We start from the raw sequence: 23833 nt of genomic DNA on the forward strand, positions 1-23833 counted from the left end.
TGCCTTTGATGAAACCAGCCTCATCCAGTCTAGATCTGAGTGCACATTCAAATCATCCCAGCACTATAGGAAGGGAGGAACACTGTACTGGGAGAGAGGCAGAATTTATTGAGCGCCGTACAGTGGGAGGAACAGCATTGAGGAAAAGTCAAACTGTGGAAGGGGCAATGCTGAGGGATTGCCACACTGAAGGAAGGGCAGTATTGAGGGAATTCTCAACTGTGGGAAGGGCAGTACTAAAGGAGTGGTGCACTATTGGACGGGAAGTACTGATGGAGTGTATATTGTGGGAGTTGTACTGGTGGAGCGCCTCACTATGGGAGGGGTAATGTCAGAGCATGAAGCCCCTGTCCCACTTAGGAAACCTGAACGGAAACCTCTGGAGACTTTATGCCCCACCCAAGGTTTCCGCGCGGTTCCCGGAGGTTTTTGTCAGTCTCCCTACCTGCTCCCACTACCTGCAACCTCCGGCAACCACCTGCAACCTCCGGGAACTGCACGGAAACCTTGTGTGGGGCGCAAAGTCTCCAGAGGTTTCCGTTCAGGTTTCCTAAGTGGGACAGGGGCATTACACTGCAGGAGATGCAGTAATGAGGGAGCATCATGCATGGGAGGGTCAAGACTGAGGGAGCACCACACTGTGGTAGGGCACTGCTGAGGCTTTGGTAAACTGTTAGGATGTGTGTGGTACTATTGCAGCAGCAATACATAGTTGGAGCCAATGGCTGCACGGCTTGTAAAAAAGCAATGGAGTTTTGCACAGGTATCCCGGACAAAAGTTTATTTCTCAATCAATGTGGGCAAAATGTTCTATCATTTATTGAATTTTACAGAATGCAAACTCTCTTGTGTGTTCCCTATATTACACATGTTTCTAAGATACAGCCAGGGGAAAAGGCTTTCGACCCATCGAGACCCCACCGAACATGAATCATCCATTTACACTAATCCTACATGAATATCTTTTTTTCATTCTTCTCACATTCTCAGCAGCTGCTCCTGGATTCTTCCACTCACCCACATGCTCGGGCAAATAGAATAGAATAGAATAGAATAGAATGCAATTTATTGTCATTCAAACCTAGGTTGGAACGAAATATCATTTCTACAGTTTTTTACATTACAAAACAATCCAAGACCCACATTTAACACAGTTTACATAAACATCCATCACAGTGAGTCTCCAACATCTCCTCACTGTGATGGAAGTCAAAGTCTTTATCTCGTCCCTTTGTTCCATCTCCCGTGGTCCAGCAGTCCAACTGCAGTGTCGAGGCGAACTGGGGCTCCGATGTTAAAGCCCCCGGCGGGCGATGGTAAGTCCTGAGGCCGTTTAAGCCACGCCGGGCGATGTTAGGCCCCGGCTCCATGTCCTTTAAACCCGCGATTCCAGCGGGAGAAGTTGCCGTTGCGGAGCTCGGAAAAGCGGTCTCCCACCAGGGACTTGGAGCTCCCGATGTTCCCGTCCACCGGGTCTGCGGCCGGTGCCTCCGAACTCCCAAAGTCGGGTCGCAGCCGCGCGCCACCACAGCTCTTCCCGCTCCGAAGTTGGCCAGCTCCGCGATGTCAGTTCCGCAGGCTCTGCAACTGGAGCCCTCAGGTTAGTCCCGGCCGGAGGTCGCTGCCGGCTCCACGATGTTAGGCCCAACGACATCCGAGACCCGACAGGGAATAGTCGGGTCTCTGCACAGGGAAGAGATTTAAACGGTTTCCCCCACAGCCCCCCCCACCACCCCCCACATATACACAGCTAAAAAAAAAATAAAAACTAACTGAAGACATACATTTAACAAGACAAAAAATAAAAAAAGACAGACGACTGTAGTCGAGCCGCTGCCGTTAGGCGCCGCCACTGTACCAATGTGTGGCCAATTAATCTATTAACTTGCCCTACTTTGGGATGTGGAGGGAAATCTGAGCACAGCCATAGGAGGACTCACAAGCTCCACACAGACAGCTTCCAGAAGTCCCGTGCTGCCTGTAAAACCCCTTGAGACATCCTGAAGCTACAATGAACATTACAGAAACCTAAATCCTCCCTTTTTTATTTGACAGATTGTCAAATATAATATGACTTAATTATCTTCTGGCAACCATACAGCCATTGGATTTTTGCTATGATATAATATCACGTCATTCAATATCTGATTGTCTTCAGGAGGAGAGAATAAATACTGCTGCCCGCAGAATTGGCTTGTCAGCTGACCAACTAGGGGGATTTGTGTTGCATGTTTCATTTGATCATCTTTCCATTGATATCACTATTTGCAATTATCTTGTACCCATAGGATTGAATTGCTTGGGTTTTTGAATTGCTTGAATGTTGGTATTTGAGTTGAATTGCTCAATCATTACTCTAAACAATATGTTTCCAGTGGATTCAGATAGAGTTGATAAAATTAATTTGTTACAGTTCTTTCCAACGTGGAGTTGTAATGTTTGATTTAACGGCCATGAACGAAATTCAGCTGTTAAATGAATGGTTGCAAACTACTTTATGTAGAGAACTGTGCTAAAATACTCAGAAGCTTTCATTATTATTTTACGACAACCTTGAAACATTTATTTGTTACACTACACTCTTGGAGTGATATATATCTCCTTCAAGACTTGAGCAAATGAAATGAACCTTGGTCCATTGAGTGGGGTTTGTCTGTTGACGATTCTTCAGATTCTTTAGAAATTATTTGGCATTGAATACTGAAGCAGAATTGCAATGGGAGCTATGTGAGACTTTGTGGAGGAGATCTCACAAACATAGAAACTGAAAGATTAAAAGTTTGATTCATTCTACCTTGAAATAACGTAACTTTGGAGAACATTAGCCGTGAATGGAAGAGAGTGAAACCATTATCAACTTGTAAGACAAATTAAATTCCTGTTTTAAAGTTTATATTGAAAAAAAAAAAAAATTGTCCTGTTCTCTCAATGAAGCTTAAAAGAAAAATAAATAATTTAGTCATGCCTGTTTAAAGTGGAAGACAAAGAATGAAAAGTAAATGGGGTAAATTCTGTCTTGAGATATTCCTAATCTGATCAGGTCAGATTTGGGTGCCAGGGATTTGGGTTTCTTACCATCACTGACACTATTGGCACATTACAGATAACTGACAGGTCAGTGTTTAACATGCTTCAAATCAGAGCTATTAGAAACTTTGACACATACAGGTTATGCTTATTATATAACATGAATAGGGATTTCTCCTCCCCAGTGCACTGTGTCAATCACTATACCCATGTTTATTCACAGAGCTCAACATCTGAAAATAATAACCATGTATGGACTGACTGATGACAGGGACGGCCGAGTTAGGACCACTCAGCAACTGTGACAATGAAGGAGATCGGCGCATCACTGCCCCCTGCCAGCCTCAGAAGCATCCGATGAGACCTTCAAGGAAGTTCCTGGCCAAGGTCAGGCAAAGTCCTGAAAAGTCTTGAGCTCGGTTGGAGGCCAGCTGTGCATGCATGCAGTAGGAAGTACTGCTGCATTGTGTTTGTGGGATCTTGTTGTGCATAGATTGGCTGCTGTGTTTGTGCTGAGGAGGTGGTAAAGGTGGGTACAATTACGGCTTTTAAAAGACATTTGGACAGATACATGGATAGGAAAGGTTGGGACAGATATGGGCCATGCACAGGCATTGTCATAGTCATAGTGTGGAAACAGGTCATTTGGTCTAACATGTCCACACCGACCAACATGCCTAATCTACACTGGTCCCACCTTCCCACGTTTGGTCCATATCCATCTAAACCTGCCCTATCATGTACCAAGATGTTTCTTAAGGCAGGTCGCACTAGCTTGGCTAAGCATCTTGGTTGGCATTGATCAATACGTTGATTGGTCTGAACAAGGGTCTCACTCGAAACGTCACCCATCCCTTCTATCCAGAGGTGCTGGATGGGCTTATGAGTTACTCCAGCATTTTGTATCGATATTTGGCATTGATGAGTTGGGCCAACAGGCCTGTTTCCGTGCTGTAGAGCTCTATGACTCAATGACATACTGTGGTCATTAAAGTTGCTATAGAAATGTGAGATTGCCTATAAATGGCCATTGGAGACCAGTTCTGTTTTTACCACCCCCCGTGGTAAAACCACCTTTCCTCCTCCCCTAAAGCTACATCTTAATGGATCAATAATATAACCATATAACCATATAACCATGTAACAATTACAGCAATAATAGGATAATTTTATCTGCTTCAAATACAGCAGCTGAAATAAACCATTCCCCATCTGAGCACGGTGTGTGGTTTGACTGACAGGCTGGTCATTGAGAACTGCAGCCCTGTGGAGCAGTTGAAGTCGGAGGAACCATTATTTTAAGAAAACAAATTCACATTAAATAACATCACTCAACATCAGCATTGAGCTGCCAGCACTGTAATAACAACAGGATGTTCAGTGCATGCAGTTGACTAAAACATGGAAGACCTGGAGGCGAGATCCCACTGGTCTGATGAAGTGTGATTAGAAAAACTGCACTCCTCCACCACTTGCCTTCGCAATGCTCTTGGTTAAAGAGCACCAACATCAATCCCACTGTTCCTGTGTGTATTTAAACTCTTGTGTTCTTTAAAATAACAGAAGACATGACGTTGTATCCACACTGGTCAAATGCTAGGGGAATTAATGCAGTCAGCCCACTGAAGTCCCCTAGTAGGATGTACACGTCAGCACGAGAGGCAGGGAAGGGAGGGAGGAAGGGATCGCAAGTGGGGAAAACTGAAAGGCTGAGAATCAGGAAACAGACACCAGAGGAACTCAGCGGGCCAGGCAGCATCTGTGGAAGCAAAGAGCAAAGAGAAAAAAAGCCTTTTTTCCCCAGATTCCTGCACCTGCAGTCTCTTTTGGCTTTATAGAGAAATACAGATGCAAGGGTAAAGTGGAGGTTGTGACACAGGCAGACACTCAGGAAAAGGATGGGAGGGAGCTAACTGAAGGCACAGACTGGTGCATGCACAGCAATAAGAACATAAGACCATAAGTCTGGAGCAGAATTAGGCTATTTGGTCCATCGAGGCTACTCTGCCATTCAATCATGGCTGATCTATTTTTCCCTCTCAATCCCATTCTCTTGTTTTCTCCATTGACAGGCATTGTCACAGTCATAGTGTGGACCAACAATCTATCAAGAATCTATCAATCTCTGCTTTACAAATACCCAATGACTTGGTCTCCATAGCCGTCTGTGGCAATGAATTCCACAGATGCACCACCCGCTGGCAAAATAAATTCCTCCTCATCTCCATTCTGAAAGTATGTCTATTTATTCTGAGGCTGTGCCCTCTGGTTCCAGACTCTCCCATTACTGGAAACATCCATTCCAAGTCCACTTATTTAAGCCTAGAAGCAGGTGTGACTTCTTTTGGAAGCCCCATTAAACAGAGGTAGATTTCAGCAGCAGCGCTGTTTCTGCAGATCTTTAATATGCTTCATGATCGTTCCTTTACCCCACCTCCTGTATATGTCCCTGGCAACACAGTGCGAGATTCAACTGGTGTCCTCATCATTTGCACATAAAGGGCCGGAAGGAGGTGTGGGACAGAGGACATGGAATTGACGAGGCAGCAACTACCCTGATAATGGCCATTCCCGCATTTGTAAATGGAGAAGCAGGGAGACTCTGACACTGGCTTGAGTCTACGCAGAGAAAAAATAAATCATTTGGCACTTGGAGGCTCATCAGTTGTTTTTAATTTGTAACTTCCACTTTTGGCGATGATGGAAATTTGGTGGAAGGAATGCCTCTGCTTTTTCAATAGCTCACTTAAGAGACAGCAATGATTCAGATTTGGACTAGTTCAACAATAGTCATCTTGTTCTGTCGTCTTTCACTGGCCCCTATTAGGCCGTCCAACACTAGAAGGCAGAGCTAGCTATAAGGTGAGAGAGGGAATTCTGAGCTCTGGAATTTCCTCTTCAAACCACCTCCACGCCTCTCCCTGCTTCTTAAATCATTAGAAATAACCTCTTTAATCTGTCATCTCCAATGTGGTCTTCCATGTCAATGTTGGATATCACCCCAGTGGATTTTGTTGTATTAAAGGCACTGTATAAATACAAAATCTTGGTGCTGGTGTTGACAAAGGTTCACTCCGCCCAGAATGGTTGAGGGACTCCTCCCAAACACTTCTGGGGAAGTGCTGACTCTGCTGAGAACTAGCATTGACTCACTTTTGTCTACCTGAACTTGTCTTCCAGTACAAGAAGATGTCCGCAAGGGAACGCTGTCGACTGACACATCCCAAGATGCAGAAGGACATGCTGAGCCACGCACCAAAGCTCAATGCAGCCACCAAAAGGCTTTTTATAGAAGGTCTACAGTCCAGGATCCTCCCTCCACTAGACACTGAGGAGATGGGCCTGGTATAACAGCCCCCTCAAACACCTCAAAGTTGTATTGTGTGATGTAGAAATTCAAATAGCATTAATGCATTTTAACAGTATATACTTGTATGATGGCACAATGGGTGACATTTTAGAGCCACAATGGCGCAGTTGGGTTCTGTCTGGGTACCCCAGTTTCCTCCTGTGCTGGTTTGTAGTTTAATTGACCTCCCTAAAATTGCCCCTAATGTGTAGAAACATAGAAACGTAGAAAATAGGTGCAGGAGTAGGCCATTTGGCCCTAGGCCTGCACCGCCATTCAATATGATCATGGTTGATCATCCAACTCAGTATCCTGTACCTGCCTTCTCTCCATACCCCCTGATCCCTTTAGCCACAAGGGCCACATCTAACTCCCTCTTAAATGTAGCCAATAAACTGGCTGCAACTACCTTCTGTGGCAGAGAATTTCACAGATTCACCACTCTCTGTGTAAAAAATGTTTTTCTCATCTCGGTCCTAAAAGATTCCCCCCTTATCCTTAAACTGTGACCCCTTGTTCTGGACTTCCCCAACATCAGGAACAATTTTCCTGCATCTAGCCTGTCCAACCCCTTAAGAATTTTGTACGTTTTTATAAGATCCCCCCTCAGTCTGCAGGAAATGGATAAGACAGTGCAATGACATAGAACTAGTGTGAACGGGTGATTGATGGTTAGCATGGACCCTGTGGGCTGTAGGGTCTGTTTCCATGTTCTATCGCAAAACTGAGCAATGAAAGAAAGATGTGCACTGGTTGCATTGTATTTCCTATAGATATTTTTCATAAGTAAAATGCATTTTAGAATGAAAGGAAGGTCTGCTCACCCGTTTCCCGTGAGACCAGTTGGAGGAGGTTGTGTACAGTCTCGGCCAGTTGCTTGTGCTGCTTCTGCAGGCTGGTGTTGTTGATGGTGGCCCAGCCCAGCTGCGTCTCCAGCTCGTTGATCAGGCGACTCTGCCGGAGAACAAGGTCCTGGAGGTTCCCTCTCTCCTGCTTCAGGCTCTCCATCTCTTCCTTGTGCTGGCCTTCCATGGCCAGGAGTTTCTGCTCCAAGAAGCTGGCAGTGGGTGTGGGTGGGTTGAGGGGCAGGGGTGGAGGAAAAGGAGATTTGGAAATACAGCAAACCCTTGTTACCAAGTCTTCATAGGAAGAAGCCATAGCAAAGAGACAAAAGGGACTCAGCTTGTACACGCTAGAATTTAGAAGATTGAGGGGGGATCTTATAGAAACTTACAACATTCTTAGCGGGTACACAAAAAAGCTGGAGAAACTCAGCGGGTGCAGCAGCAGCTATGGAGCGAAGGAAAAAGGCAACGTTTCGGGCCGAAACGTTGCCTTTTTCCTTCGCTCCATAGATGCTGCAGCACCCGCTGAGTTTCTCCAGATTTTTTGTGTACCTTCGATTTTCCAGCATCTGCAGTTCCTTCTTAAACAAAACAATTCTTAAGGGGTTGGACAGGCTAGATGTAGGAAGATTATTCCCGATGTTGAGGAAGTCCAGGACTTGGGGTCACAGTTTAAGGATAAGAGGGAAGTCTTTTAGGACCGAGATGAGAAAATCATTTTTTACACAGAGAGTGGTGAATCTGTGGAATTCTCTGCCACAGAAGGTAGTTGAGGCCAGTTCATTGGCTATATTTAAGAGGGAGTTAGATGTGGCCCTTGTGGCTAAAGGGATCAGGTGGTATGGGAAGGCAGAAGGCAGGGATGGGATACTGAGTTGGATGATCAGCCATGATCATATTGGATGGCGGTGCAGGCTTGAGGGGCCGAATGGGCAACTCCTGCACCTATTTTCTATGTTTCTATGTTTCTAAATTGTCATGATTTTAAAATAATCACAGGATACCCCACGCATCCTCAGCCAATAAAATGCCCCCTATAATGCCCTCTTATAGAATAGGAAAGGTAAGAGCCAAAATCCATGTGGCAAGCTCCTACAAACAGCAATGCGACAGTGGCCCGATGATCTGTTCTGTGTGATTTAATCACGGAGTTAATGTTATTGGGCAATAAGAGACCGTGGCAACTTGTGAGGAAGATCAGGATCATCCCAACAAATGGATGGAAGGATTAGAGCAAAATCTACCCACAAAATAAATTTAAAGGTAACATGGTGGCCGATTGGGAAAGGGGGAGATGCAGCGAGACATGGGTGTCATGGTACACCAGTCATTGAAGGTAGGCATGCAGGTGCAGCAGGCAGTAAAGAAAGCGAATGGTATGTTAGCTTTCATTGCAAAAGGATTTGAGTATAGGAGCAGGGAGGTTCTACTGCAGTTGTACAGGGTCTTGGTGAGACCACACCTGGAGTATTGCGTACAGTTTTGGTCTCCAAATCTGAGGAAGGACATTATTGCCATAGAGGGAGTGCAGAGACGGTTCACCAGACTGATTCCTGGGATGTCAGGACTGTCTTATGAAGAAAGACTGGATAGACTTGGCTTATACTCTCTAGAATTTAGAAGATTGAGAGGGGATCTTATAGAAACTTACAAAATTCTTAAGGGGTTGGACAGGCTAGATGCAGGAAGATTGTTCCCGATGTTGGGGAAGTCCAGGACCAGGGGTCACAGCTTAAGGATAAAGGGGAAATCCTTTAAAACCGAGATGAGGAGAACTTTTTTTACACAGAGAGTGGTGAATCTCTGGAACTCTCTGCCACAGAGGGTAGTTGAGGCCAGTTCATTGGCTATATTTAAGAGGGAGTTAGATGTGGCCCTTGTGGCTAAGGGGATTAAGGGGTATGGAGAGAAGGCAGGTACGGGATACTGAGTTGGATGATCAGCCATGATCAAATTGAATGGCGGTGCAGGCTCGAAGGGCCGAATGGCCTACTCCTGCACCGCCATTTCTATGTAGATTTGTTGTAACACGTCCCAGCCTGCCCTGCTAAATTGCTGTTCCATTGGAGCATCGTTACTTCCAAGCTTCCCCTCCAACACAACCCTGGCCAGGAGATATATTATGGGTCCTGCTTCACCACTGGGTCTAAATCCTAGACCTCTTCCCCCGACAGTGCTGATGGGAACACCTTCACCAGGACTGGGGCAGTTCAAGGAGGAAGCTCACAAAGGCAATTAGGGATGGACAGTAAATGCTGTCCTCGCCTGCGATGCCCAGAACTAATAAATGAATAATAAAATTAAAATTGTCAGCCTGTGAAGGAAATTGTACTGTTGAAGGGGTTTTATTTTTGCATAAATAAAGACGCAAAAAGAATAGTGTTTACTTTATATGTAAACAGACAAGCATGCTCATCCTGACAAACATTTCACTGCAGTTTTTGGAAATGATATCACACTGTATCTTGGCAATCCCTCCCTGATCTGTCTCCTTTGTTTAAGAAATATAATAAAATACCATCAGATCCTTTTTTTCACCAACAGATCACCAAAGCAGATGATCTGGCCATTGCTCAGAACAAAATTGACCACTTCATCTCCTATAATACAACAGTAGCAGTGCTTTAGAAAGTAGTCCCTTGTATGAAAAGTGATTTTGATGTCCCAAGATGTGATGGAGTATGAAACTCTGATTTTGTAAATGGAAGGAGGCTGATGCAGTGCTCACTATCAATGTCCCTTTATTCCAGTTGAACTGTAATTGAAGTTAAGACGATGCTTCAGAACTGCAGCGAATATCACAGCAGCAACGTGTCCTATAGTTGATGTCAGTCCAATGTTTAGAAATTACTTTTGTGAGCAAAATTTTCAACTGTCAAAATAATGTGCAACAGGAACCAACTGGAATTGGGAAATATCATATTTGCCCCTTTGAGAAAATCCAATGGTAATTGGAGAAATGGAAAACTTTTATCATTGTGATTCTTATCCATTGAAGTCTAGCGTGCGACAGTTCTGCTCTCCTCCCTAACTATTCACCTAGCGGATTTAGGAGCCTTCAACCTGACAAGCACAGCACATGTCAATACGTTATCTCCATTGACTCTTACACCCCTCAGTGTGTGTGTGTGACTTCATCATCTCCTTGTCAGGAGGTTGTTGTTTAAAGAACCAATGCACAAAATCAGAGTTGGCCATCCTGTGCAGTGCTGAGGGAGTGTTATACTGTTGGAAGTGCTGTCTTTCAGGCAAGATATTAAATGGAAGCTCTGCCCACCCTTTCCGCTGAACTCAAAGTATCCCATGGTACTATTAAAAAAAAAGGGAAGGGAGTTCCTGGAGTCATGGGGAACATCTCTTAACTACGTACATGCAAGTATGATCAGACCATTGTCCATTGCTGTTTGTGGGTCTTACCCTGAGGTTAAGCTACCTGCTGCATTCCCCTGCATTCCTGCAGTGACTGACCAGGTCATGGGGATAGTGGGATGTGCTGAGACTGGGAGGTGTTAGAGGTTAAAATCTTCCTTTCTCCTCCACAGCCTCTGCTGCCGAGTTCAGAGCTCCTGGTAAATTTACTGCCGTGTTGCTGATTGAGCTTGCCTATTTTACAGTGAGGACAACTCTGGCAACGATTAATTCACTGGCCTGAACGCACAGGGTCGACATCCACTGGAAATCAAAGCTCTGGCAGAACAGAACAGCGAGCAGTGAAACAGCACAGAGCTGCCGTTTTCCACACTGCCTGTCCTTGCCTCATGGATTTTTTGGAGCCCACTCACCCCTTCATGTCTGTGCTGATTCAAAAGAGCTTTCCAGCCTACTTCCACCTCCTGGCAATGAGTCCACAGCTCGGCAGACCATGGCTAAAATACACAACCAGGTTCTGTTTAACTGGTTTCTTTCAGTCTCTTCCTCTTTTACGCTATGTGTGACAAACGTCTTCCTCATCTCCTGTAATCGTTTTATCCTTTACTTCAAAAAAGCCATGTCACGTGGCTTTTTACTAAAGGATAATAGAATCTCCCTCTTTACTTCATCCAATCCCTCATAGAAACATAGAAACATAGAAATTAGGTGCAGGAGTAGGCCATTCGGCCCTTCGAGCCTGCACCGCCATTCAATATGATCATGGCTGATCATCCAACTCAGTATCCCGTACCTGCCTTCTCTCCATACCCCCTGATCCCCTTAGCCACAAGGGCCACATCTAACTCCCTCTTAAATATAGCCAATGAACTGGCCTCAACTACCCTCTGTGGCAGAGAGTTCCAGAGATTCACCACTCTCTGCGTGAAAAAAGTTCTTCTCATCTCGGTTTTAAAGGATTTCCCCTTTATCCTTAAGCTGTGACCCCTTGTCCTGGACTTCCCTAACATCGGGAACAATCTTCCTGCATCTAGCCTGTCCAACCCCTTAAGAATTTTGTAAGTTTCTATAAGATCCCCTCTCAATCTTCTAAATTCTAGAGAGTATAAACCAAGTCTATCCAGTCATTCTTCATAAGACAGTCCTGACATCCCAGGAATCAGTCTGGTGAACCGTCTCTGCACTCCCTCTATGGCAATAATGTCCTTCCTCAGATTTGGAGACCAAAACTGTACGCAATACTCCAGATGTGGTCTCACCAAGACCCTGTACAACTGCAGTAGAACCTCTCTGCTCCTATACTCAAATCCTTTTGCAATGAAAGCTAACATACCATTCGCTTTCTTTACTGCCTGCTGCACCTGCATGCCTACCTTCAATGACTGGTGTACCATGACACCCAGGTCTCGCTGCATCTCCCCCTTTCCCAATCGGCCACCATTTAGATAATAGTCTGCTTTCCTGTTTTTGCCACCAAAATGGATAACCTCACATTTCTCCACATTATACTGCATCTGCCAAACATTTGCCCACTCACCCAGCCTATCCAAGTCACCCTGCAGTCTCCTAGCATCCTCCTCACAGCTAACACTGCCCCCCAGCTTAGTGTCATCCGCAAACTTGGAGATATTGCCTTCAATTCCCTCATCCAGATCATTAATATATATTGTAAATAGCTGGGGTCCCAGTACTGAGCCTTGGGGTACCCCACTAGTCACTGCCTGCCATTGTGAAAAGGACCCGTTTACTCCTACTCTTTGCTTCCTGTTTGCCAGCCAGTTCTCTATCCACATCAATACTGAACCCCCAATGCCTTGTGCTTTAAGTTTGTATACTAATTTTTTATGTGGGACCTTGTCGAAAGCCTTCTGGAAGTCCAGATACACCACATCCACTGGTTCTCGCCTATCCACGCTACTGGTTACATCCTCGAAAAATTCTATAAGATTCGTCAGACATGATTTACCTTTCGTAAATCCATGCTGACTTTGTCCAATGATTTCACCACTTTCCAAATGTGCTGCTATCCCATCTTTAATAACTGACTCTAGCAGTTTCCCCACTACCGATGTTAGACTAACTGGTCTGTAATTCCCCATTTTCTCTCTCCCTCCCTTCTTAAAAAGTGGGGTTACGTTTGCTACCCGCCAATCTTCAGGAACTACTCCAGAATCTAAAGAGTTTTGAAAGATTATTACTAATGCATCCACTATTTCTGGAGCTACTTCCTTAAGTACTCTGGAATGCAGCCTATCTGGCCCTGGGGATTTATCGGCCTTTAATCCATTCAATTTACCCAACACCACTTCCCGGCTAACCTGGATTTCACTCAATTCCTCCAACTCCTTTGACCCGCGGTCCCCTGCTATTTCCGGCAAATTATTTATGTCTTCCTTAGTGAAGACGGAACCAAAGTAGTTATTCAATTGGTCCGCCATATCCTTGTTCCCCATGATCAACTCCCCTGTTTCTGACTGCAAGGGACCTACATTTGTTTTAACTAATCTCTTTCTTTTCACATATCTATAAAAACTTTTGCAGTCAGTTTTTATGTTCCCTGCCAGTTTTCTTTCATAATCTATTTTTCCTTTCCTAATTAAGCCCTTTGTCCTCCTCTGCTGGTCTTTGAATTTCTCCCAGTCCTCCGGTATGCTGCTTTTTCTGGCTAATTTGTACGCATCATCCTTCGCTTTGATACTATCCCTGATTTCCCTTGTTATCCATGGATGTACTACCTTCCCTGATTTATTCTTTTGCCAAACTGGGATGAACAATTTTTGTAGTTCATCCATGCAGACGGAACCAAATTAACATAATGTTACACACCACCATTAAGCCTCCCTCTGTCTCCTCCACACCAAAGAAAACAACTCCAGCTTTTCCTTATTGCTACAAATTTCCATTCCCGCAATATTCGCTACAATTTAGAAGATTGAGGGGGGTTCTTATAGAAACTTACAAAATTCTTAAGGGGTTGGACAGGCAAGATGCAGGAAGATTGTTCCCAATGTTGGGGAAGTCCACGACAAGGGGTCACAGTTTAAGGATAGAGGGGAAATCCTTTAGGACCGAGATGAGAAGAAAAAAAATTCACACAGAGAGTGGTGAATCTCTGGAACTCTCTGCCACAGAAGATAGTTGAGGCCAGTTCATTGGCTATATTTAAGAGGGAGTTAGATGTGGCCGTTGTGGCCAAAGGGATCAGGCGGTATGGAGAGAAGGCAGGTACGGGATACTGAGTTGGATGATCAGCCATGATCATATTGAATGGCGGTGCAGGCTCGAAGGGCCGAATGGCCTACTCCTGCACCTATTTTCTGTGTTTCTATGTTTCTATATTCTCCTTTGCCCTCTCCCCAGTGCAGTCAGACCTCTCCCAACGTGCTAGTCTGAGCGTACTCAAGACATGGTCAGTGTTGGACACAGTTCCAGCATAGGTCCCTGCCCTTGTACTTTATGCCAGAGATACTAAAGTAAATCATCTTCCATAACCACCTTATTGCCTGGTGTTGGCAACTTCGGGGATCTGTGGGTACACACTGTACAATCCCTTCAACCTGAGATTTCAACAGTGTTTCTCTCTCCCCGGCACTCCCTATTGCTTTAGAGAGCCTGACCCTGCAATGTACGTGGGACAGGGTGGGTGGCTTACTGGCACGGTTACCTGTTCTTATCCCGCAGTTGGTAGATGTTGTTGTTCTGGAGAATCAACTCCTTTTCCAGCTTGTTTGTGAATAATGAATTTTCCAGCAGTTGGATTTCCAGTCGTGAGGTTTGATTCAAGACCTAAACATTGTAAATCATTCTTCAATAAACATTGCATACTGGGACATTATTTAATGGAAGAAGAGTAAAATATCCAGTAAACAAAAGCAACTATAGAATACACAACATAATTTACCCTCTCATTGGCCAACAAGTTGGTAAATTCAATGTTGTCACCTCTGCACCCCCTCCCCCCCTACTATAGACCTTTCCTTCTCCGTAGCCCTGCCCACTGTCTGCACAATTTGAAACATGTCTTGTCCCCTCACTTTTCCCAGTTCTTTTCAAATATCCTCAACGTGTTTTTCACTCTCCATAGATGCTGCCCGGCCTGCCGACTACTTCCAGAATTTCAGTTTCATTTCCAGATTTTCTGCATCTGCAACATGTTGTGGAGGTGATCTAGGACTGAAACAACCCCCGGAGCCAGCTCCACTATTAGTACCTCACAGCTCTAGGAAGCAGGTTCAATCCTGATCTCGGGTGCTGTCTGTGTGAAATTTGCACCGGTTTCCTCCCATATTTATGGGTTGGAGGGATAACCCGCAGAGATGATGTAAATCTGGGGGGAATTGATGGGGATGTGAGAACAATCAAATGGGATTAGAATGAATGTTTGATTGACAGTGAGCATGGATCCAGTGGGCTGAATAACTTATTACTGTGATATACAGGTATATGTTCACTTTGTCTGCATTCCCACTGGATATTTTGTGTATCCAAACGCGGGCACCTATTGAGGGCTTTGACCCAGTGATTCTGCACAGGGAATTGATACAGGAGAGTCTCAAGGTAAGAGTCCAAAGGAGAAGTGGCTTTCCCAGCCTTGCATTCCAGACTCATCCAAAGGAATGAATCACAAGGATGCTCCCACTGTCTGAAGAAGGGTTTCGGCCCGAAACGTTGCCTATTTCCTTCGCTCCATAGATGCTGCTGCACCCGCTGAGTTTATCCAGCATTTTTGTGTACCTTCGATTTTCCAGCATCTGCAGTTCCTTCTTAAACACAAGGATGCTCCCTGCTGATTGACAGCTTTCTCAGTAACCCCCAACATTACAGAATTCCGTCCGTGCTTGTGTGTGAGTGTGCATGCGTGCTTGGGTTGAGGGACCATTTTTCACTTGTTCGTGTGTGTATGAACAAGTGTGTGCACTAGTTTGCATGCTCCCACTCCTCACAGCAAACTCTTTGAACCACTTGGCACATCAGCGGGAATAAGAGCTGCGTGTCGTCCTCGGGTCAGAGTGCAGGTTCCAGATGTGGAACAACAAATTCAAGGCTCGGGAACTGGATCAAGCCAGATCGTGCCAGTTAATGGATCACCCCACAGAGCTCTTCATTTTAATCCAATGGCCGCCAATGCTATCACTACCAAACCCAAACCTAACATCCAGCCGTTGCAAGCGATGACTGCTTTCCACTAACACAGGGGCAGGGAACTGCCTCACTCTTCAGAGAAGGGCCCTCTAAATCAGAATGATGTTAAACTATTTATTGACATTTTCTGCTGCTTTGTTTAAGTGCCAAAGGCCGATTCACTCTTTCAAACCTAATTAAACAAAATTCTTACAACATGCTGTAACCAGATAAAGATACCAGAGACGTATTTACAAGAATCACTCAGTCTTGAGTGAACATTGCCAGGAATTTTTTCTTTCAGCTTTTATTTAACTTGGAATGAGGTGTGTAAGACTGTTATTCTGGCCGAGTGTAAGTGTCCCTTGTGCCACTAGCAATAGAAGACAGACCGCAGCACCCTCTCATGTTTGCTCTCTGCTGTTTCTCCCCTCCCCCCCCACCCCCCCACACCTCATGAGGCGTACCTGCGTCTCGACGTCTGTCAGTCTGCGTGTCTGCTCGGCTGTCTGGCTCAGCAGACTGGTGCCGATCTCCAGCATGGTGGCTGTGTGGTTCTGCACAGCGTTCTGCTGTAGCTGTGCCAGTTCACTCTTCATGCTGTCCTGGATGTAGGTCTCTAGCTGAAGGGAGTCATTTGAAAACCATTAGAGTCAGACCCTTGTACTGCACTGAAGCAGAAACCCCATCTTCCTGGATCAAGTCCAGGGCCAATACCAGCATCAAAGAGCAACCTCGAGCCATCTATGCTGCCTTGTCACAACAGCCATTTCAGTCCCATTATAGTCAATGCAGCATTGTGGGAAACGCCGAGGCCAATCTATGCATGGCAAGTGGTGTCATCTCCCACTTCAGCACCATTGGCTGAGGGATAAAATTGATGCCAAGAACCATTTTGCAAAACAATGGTTTGGAATGTTTTAATATCAACACGATACGCAGACGGCACCTCATTTCAACATTTGGTCTGAAAGACAGCATCTCTGACAGTGAGGCACTCCCTCAGTAATGTACTAGGAACATCACCTTAGGTTTCTAGCTCAGATCTCCACAGTGAGACTTGAAGCCACAAAGTCTGACTCAGAATGTGAATTCAGACACAGAATTTCAAACGACTGAACTTTATTGCAGTGATATCATCTTCGGCAAACAAAAAAATGCAATACTTGTACACATCGTTATACGAGAACTCTTGAGGTCCAAGTCCATAGCTCCCTAAAAGTGACAACACATGTAAATAGGGTGATAAAGAGGTGTCTGGTATGCTTGCCTTAACCGGGTAAGGTATTGAGTATAAGAGCTAGGTAGTCATGTTACAGATTTATAACATTTTGGTTAGGCCACATCTGGAGTATTGCATACAGTTCTGATTACCCCAGCACCTCAATAACCTTGAAGCTTTGGGGAGAACGCAGAATATGTTTACCAGAATGCTCTCTGGATTCCCCAAGCGGAATATGAGGTGCTGTTCCTCCAATTTCCGGTGTTGCTCGCTCTGGCCATGGAGGAGACCCAGGACAGAGAGGTCGGATACGGAATGGGAGGGGGTTGAAGTGCTGAGCCACCGGGAGGTCAGGTTGGTTATTGCGGACTGAGCGGAGGTGTTCGGCGAACCGATCGCCAAGCCTCCGCTGATGTAGATCAGCTGACATCTAAACAAGAATATTGAATTCTCACAATTTTGTTAGCCCTTGCTGTCTCCTCCCCTTCCTCAGCCCTCGGGCTCCTCCTCCTCCTTTTTCCTTCCTTCTCCCCGCCACCCTCTATCAGTCTGAAGAAGGGTTTCGGCCCGAAACGTTGCCTATTTCCTTCGCTCCATAGATGCTGCTGCCCCCGCTGTTTCAGCGCCATTTTTCGTTGTCTCCATAGATGCTGCTGACAATTAAAATTGAATCTGAATCTGAATCTTTCTCCAGCATTTTTGTGTACCTTCAATTTTCCAGCATCTGCAGTTCCTTCTTAAAAGCTATATAGAGAGGTTGGGCAAACTTACAAACTTCGATTGTTTTCTCGGGAGCATCAGAGATTGAGGGAAGACCTAATAGAAGTATATAATCATAAGAGGTATTGACAGGGTAGACAGTCAGAACCTTTTTTCCAGGGTAGAAATATCAAAGACTAGAGGGCACAGCTTTAAGGTCAGAGGGGTAAGTTTAAAGGCAATGTGCCGGACAAGTATTTTGAATAGAGAATGGTGGGTGCCTGGCATACGGTGGTGGGAGTAGACACAATAGTGGTGTTTAAGAGGCTTTTTGATTGGCACATGGACCTGTAAGGAATGGAGGGATATGAATCACATGCAAGTAGAGGAGAGTAATGGGCCTGTCCCACTTAGGCGACTTTTTAGGCGACTGCAGGAGACTATGCAGTCGCCACATGTTCGCGGGTGGTTGCCGGGGAGTTGCCTTCATGGTCGTGAGGAGTTCCCGCATCCTGGGAACTAGTCGCGGCCTCATTATGGTCGCCGTGAATTTTTCAACTTGTTGAAAAATTAGCAGCGACTAGAATGCATCCGCCATGGAGAGTAGCAAGAATTCTTGAGCCGTAGGTGGGTCGTCAGTATGTCCTAATGGGTTGCCAGGAGGTCAAAGGTTCACGTAGGTTGTAGCCAGTGCTGACCGGTGAATTTCATTGGCTCATTGGGGAAAAAAAGGTAAGCAGTAGTTTTCAGAACCAAGAATAACCGACCGGTAATGTTAAATGTCCGCCGAGCTTCACAGCCGTGTATCTCAGGCTTCTTATAAGTTGTCCACACTCCTACTCCCCCCTTCTCCCCACCTCCTCTCCCAAAGGACTTACCGTACACTGTGCTTTAGCCGTCGTTTTACAGCGCCAACCTTCCTGTTCATCGTGGTGTGTCAGTTTCACCTTGGCTTTGTACCGTGTGAAATTTTGAGACAGCGCTGTCTCCTGCCCTGTCCCCCGCCTGCATAATGGGCTGGTGAAGGAGGCGATGTGGGTGTGTATGTGTGTATGGTGTTCCACTCTGACAGTCGCAGTTCCAGTTGCCGGTTTTTCAGTGATCCTTGATTACATTATTGTGTTAACTGGTCCACAACATAGAGAAGCACAGCAGTGAGAATATCAATAGCCTGCAGGTTATTTATAGAACAACTTTGGGAGAATCTGTCACATTTCATTGACCATCATCAGACCACAATCAGATAAGAAGAGGACAGAGTTTTTGTTACTTCTTCTTGAAATCTGGACTCTGTATCGGTTGAACTCTACTCACCGCTGGGCCAGAGAAAGTCTCAAATCTCACTTTAGACACTGGATCAGAGTGATGCAGGTGAGCATTCAATCCAGTACTGAGGGAGTGAGATAAAGGGACCAGCATCCCAAGAAAGATGTAGAGATGATAAGCTGAAGAATTGTTCAATTAAATCAGGAATGAATAAACAGAAACAAAGTGAAAGGAAGGTTAGAACTTCATCACGTGTACAAGGCAGCAGAAAAATTATAATTGTATCCATGGTAATCATTTTCCTTCAATCCCCAGCTCAAAACATATCACAGAAAACAGAAGCTTTATAATTAAATAATTGAACACTACCAAATTACAAAATCACTTCCCAGAGCAGGAGAGTCTTGAACTAAAGCAGCTTGCGCAACTTTTTTGGCGACTTCCGGCACCCGTCATAGGTCGTTGCAGGTCGGCGAAAATTTCCAACATGTTGAAAATTCAGCGGCAACCAGAAAGACGCTACGACTCTGGGCGACTGAGGAGACCACTCACGACCATACAGGCGACACCCTGGTGACACATCGCGGGGTGAAGCCTGTATGGTCGTGAGTAGTCGCCCAGAGTCGTACCTTGTTCTGGTCGCCGCTGGATTTTCAACATGTTGAACATTTTCAGCGACCTGTAGCAACCTTTGACGGGTGACGGCTGTCGCCGAAAAAGTCGTGTAAGTGGGACAGACCCATTGCTGTGATAGGCAATTAAATCTAAAGGAGATCTAAGAGTAAATTATTCGCAAAGGCGATTGCGATAATCTAGAATGAGCTGCCAGAGGAGGTGGGGGATGCAGGTCCAAATTTGTAAAGGTAATTGGACAGGTACTTGGATAGGAAAGGTGTAGAGGTATACGTGCCTAATGCAAGCAAATGGAATTAACATAAATAAAGCAATACAATCAGCATGGGTATGGAGGGCCAACTTATTTTCTCAAGTATGGAAGTATGGTCAATGTGAAGAAAGGGATCTGATCATCTGACGTGATACTGTGGAGGCAGTGCAGCACCAAAAACTTGAGGGGGGGGCTTCACAATATAGTGAGTTGGGGCCCTTGGCAAAATAAAATCACAGGAGTGCCTGGAGTGATAATCAGGCAAAGGTCAGGCTCCAGCTACGTGAAAATCTGTTAGGTCATGAAAACGGTCAAGAGCCTTATTAACCTTCAGAGTCAAGAGTGTTTAAGTGTTTAATTGCTACCAGTAGTGACAACAGAACAATGAATGCAACAAATGCTTGCTACAACGTAACAGGCCCATAAACACAATACACACTGATAATATAATGATCAAAATACAATGAATTAACCACCATAATACTGGGTATTAATGCTTCAAAAATCCAAGGTTTGTAGCGTAACTAGAGAGATAGTCGATAGAAAATCAGAGTGGCTGAGGTTAGTGTTCACCCAACACTTCCACTAAAGCTTAGCTCTAGGAATGAGGTTTCCGTTAGTCCTATTCTACCTGGTCTGTCTACACTGCCCCTTAAACTTGCCTTTTCTTGAATTTCTTCACTTCCCTTCTGGGAGTTCTAGTTACATTTTGCTTCCACTACCCTGGATCATAACTCACAATATAATCCTCCAGTCTTTGTAAATCGTCTGCAACGTTGGTCACCAACACTCCTATCCCGGTAACATCTGGCCCTATTCCCACTTTAAACCCTTTACAATTTTGTGCCCCTGTATTACATCTCTTAACATTCCCGACTCCACAGGGAACAACCCCAGCTTCACAGTGAGCTAGAGGCCAATACATTAACAGCCTCTCATGGTCCAAACTGGATGCAATCCTTGGTACACAAAAATGCTGGAGAAACTCAGCGGGTGCAGCAGCATCTATGGAGCGAAGGAAATAGTCAACGTTTCGGGCCTTCATTAACCAGCAAATCAATTCTGCAGAGTATGAATATGCCAGGGAGAGGAATCTTACAGCTGGTACACAAAAAAGCTGGAGAAACTCAGCGGGTGCAGCAGCATCTATGGAGCGAAGGAAATAGGCAATGTTTCGGGCCGAAACCCTTCTTCAGACCGAATCTTACAGCTGGTTGGTTTGGGGAATTATAGAGAGATAGATGTTCTCTGAGGCTTAGCATTACTGTGCTAAAAAGAGGAAGAAATCTTAGGATTGGTTCAGCACCTTTCACAATCTTGGCATCTTGAAAGGTGCCTCACTGACATTAAATGGTTCTGTAGTGTGATGTAGGAAACACACAGCCAATTTATACACAGCAATTTACAGTGTGTAGACTACATTATCGTTTTCAGTGACATTGATTGAGGGATATATATTGGCTAGGACATCAAGAGAATGCCCATGCTGGCTGTGGAGTTATTTTTATTCACAAAGAAAGTAGACAGAGACAGTGTTTAACATCTCATTGAAAAGAAGAAACCATGCTAGCTAAAATGTGCTAGTCATTCCAGATTTTGGTGCTCAACATTTGATTCAAATGGAAAGTAGACTTCATTGAGCCAGAGAGAAAACAGTTTGAGGTGTAGTTCTTGCATGCTAAATCCCAGTTATTGGGGTGATCACAGAACACACCAGTTCACAAGAGTCACGTGGCCCAGTTTACAGAAGTGGCCATTCACACCAAACTCAGGAGAATACCTCACTATAGAGGGATAGGATATCCACAGGTCCAACAGCCAGAGAGATTTGTTCATGGGCAGAGTTCAAATCACAGAATTGCCTTACACTTACATTCCTCCCAGTCATGGAATTACAGACTCAGGGAATTTACTCCAGGAAGGAGAGGAAAAGACCCAGAATACATCAGTTTTTTGACAAAGCAACTACGAATTTCCTTAATATTTAGACGTTCTGCGTCCAAATGCTAAAACGTCCTAGTCAACCGCAGTGTGGGAAATTTGTGGCCCTTTGATCATGGTATCTCAAATGGTGGCCACCTTCTCAAGGGCAGGTAGGTATGGGTTAAATATTCCAGTCTCATTGTAGATGAATTGGCCTCTGTAAATTATGAAAATGGGACAACATCGAATTTGTGTGAACTGATTGATGGTTGGTGTGGACTCAGTGGGCCAAAGGACCAGTTTCCATGGTGTATCTATTAATCAATCAATCAATAACGAGGTACCTATACGGAGATTTTCCGTTTTCCTGCCAGGAACATTAGATTATTCCAGCACCAAGGGGAGTGGGCTACAGCCCATTCTTCAAAAGGATCTTCCAGCGTTCGCTTTTAAAAATGATTTAGATCCAGCAAATAACTCCCCTGAAACTTATAACATTTGTTCTCAGTGAGACCATCAAAATCTTCTTTCCATGGGACATTGTCCAGAATAAATTGAGCCTGGGGTCTTTTGGAAATAAATTAATGGTGCATCCTGTCACAGCGGGAGCCTAGACGAGAATTCATGTTAATTGTTTCAATAAGTTCCCAAGTATCTGAAAACGTGTCAAATTGGGTATGAATTGTGGTGGCGATTCTTCACATGCAAACTTCAAATACAAGGCACGTCAGAAGGGACTCTCCGCTTGCCTGTATCAATGCAGCCCAATCTATACTATTACTAAAACTCTCATCTTGACCACTTCCAGTTTACGTTGTAAATAAATTTGCGCAAAAACGCTACCATATATCACTATGATATTTTCGCCATCTTACCCAAAGTTCTCCTCTACTCCAAGACACCAAGTTTTGTTCAGATCGGTGAAATAATAGAAAAGTTATGAAGGTTTAAAAAATCGTGAGTTCAGCAGATTGGTCTTCTCGCATGTCAGTCATCATGAAGGTAACGCCCCTTCAGGAAGCCAGGAGGATAAAGCCCCAGAGGCCGGTCGTGAGCCAGTCAGCCTGGAAGACCGTCAGTGAAAGTTGAGTCCAGGACTGTGAGTCTACGCCATGCCGAGCAAACTGTGAGTCTACGCCGTGCTGAGTGAACTGTGAGTCTACACCTTGCTGAGTGAACTGTGAGCCCACCAGTCATGGCTGATTCCAGAGGGAGGTCCCGCTCAGTCCAGAGGTCGCGCTCATTCCGGAAGTCCTGCTTAGTCCAGAGGTTGCGCTGTGTGTGTGATTGAGGGTGTGTGTGTGAGTGTGTGTGAATGTGTATGTGAGATGGAGGGTGTGTGTGTATGTGATATGGAGGGTGTGTGTGTGTGTGTGTGTGTGTGTGTGTGTGTGTGTGTGTGCATGTGTGTGTGTGTGTGTGTGTGTGTGTGTGTGTGTGTGTGTGTGTGTGTGTGTGTGTGTGTGTGTGTGTGTGTGTGTGTGTGTGTGTGTGTGTGTGTGTGTGTGTGTGTGTGTGTGTGAGAGATGGAGGGTGTGTGTGTATGGGCGTAAGTGTGTGTGTGTTATGGAGGGTGTGTGTGTGTGAGATGGGAGTGTGAGTGTGTGTGTGAGAGATGGAGGGTGTGTGTGTGTGATGGAGGGTTTGTTTGTGTGTGTGAGAGTGTGTATGTGTGTGTGAGATGGAGGGTGTGTGTGTGTGTGTGTGAGATGAGATGAGTGTGTGTGTGTATGATGGAGGGTGTGTGTGTGTGATGGAGTGTGTGTACGTGTGTGATGGAGGGTGTGTGTGTGTGAGCACACCAGCCGTGAGTGAGTGAACTGCGAGCCCACCAACCGTGAGTGACTGAACTGTGAGCCCACCAGCCATGAGTGACTGAACTGTGAGTCCACCACCCGTGAGTGACTGAACTGTGAGTCCACCAGCAGTGAGTGACTGAACTGTGAGTCCAAGAATCCATTCGGCCCACAATGTCCATACGAGCCCTCCGGAAACCAGTCCCTTCAGCTCACAACACCCATACTAGCGCTCCAGAAAGCCCCCCCCCCCCCCCCATTGGCCACCAATATTGGGATTGGTAGAGAGTCGGAATGTTGCATCGGGGGACCAGCACTCCCGTATAGGAC

At 45.3% G+C, this 23833-nt stretch overlaps 1 protein-coding gene across 1 annotated transcript in view; it reads right to left on the reverse strand.

The window, feature by feature from the left end:
- Positions 1-23833, reverse strand: part of LOC129696623 (angiopoietin-1-like) — a 152582-nt gene that overhangs the window by 38688 nt on the left and 90061 nt on the right. The window contains exons 2-4 of the mRNA XM_055634680.1: positions 16179-16334; positions 14255-14376; positions 7201-7433 (exon numbers count right to left, since the gene is read on the reverse strand). Coding sequence (XP_055490655.1) covers positions 7201-7433; positions 14255-14376; positions 16179-16334 — 511 coding nt within the window. The remainder of the gene's footprint in view (positions 1-7200; positions 7434-14254; positions 14377-16178; positions 16335-23833) is intronic.

This window comes from Leucoraja erinacea, chromosome 4, assembly GCF_028641065.1.
Source record: "Leucoraja erinacea ecotype New England chromosome 4, Leri_hhj_1, whole genome shotgun sequence".
Lineage (NCBI taxonomy): Eukaryota > Metazoa > Chordata > Chondrichthyes > Rajiformes > Rajidae > Leucoraja > Leucoraja erinaceus.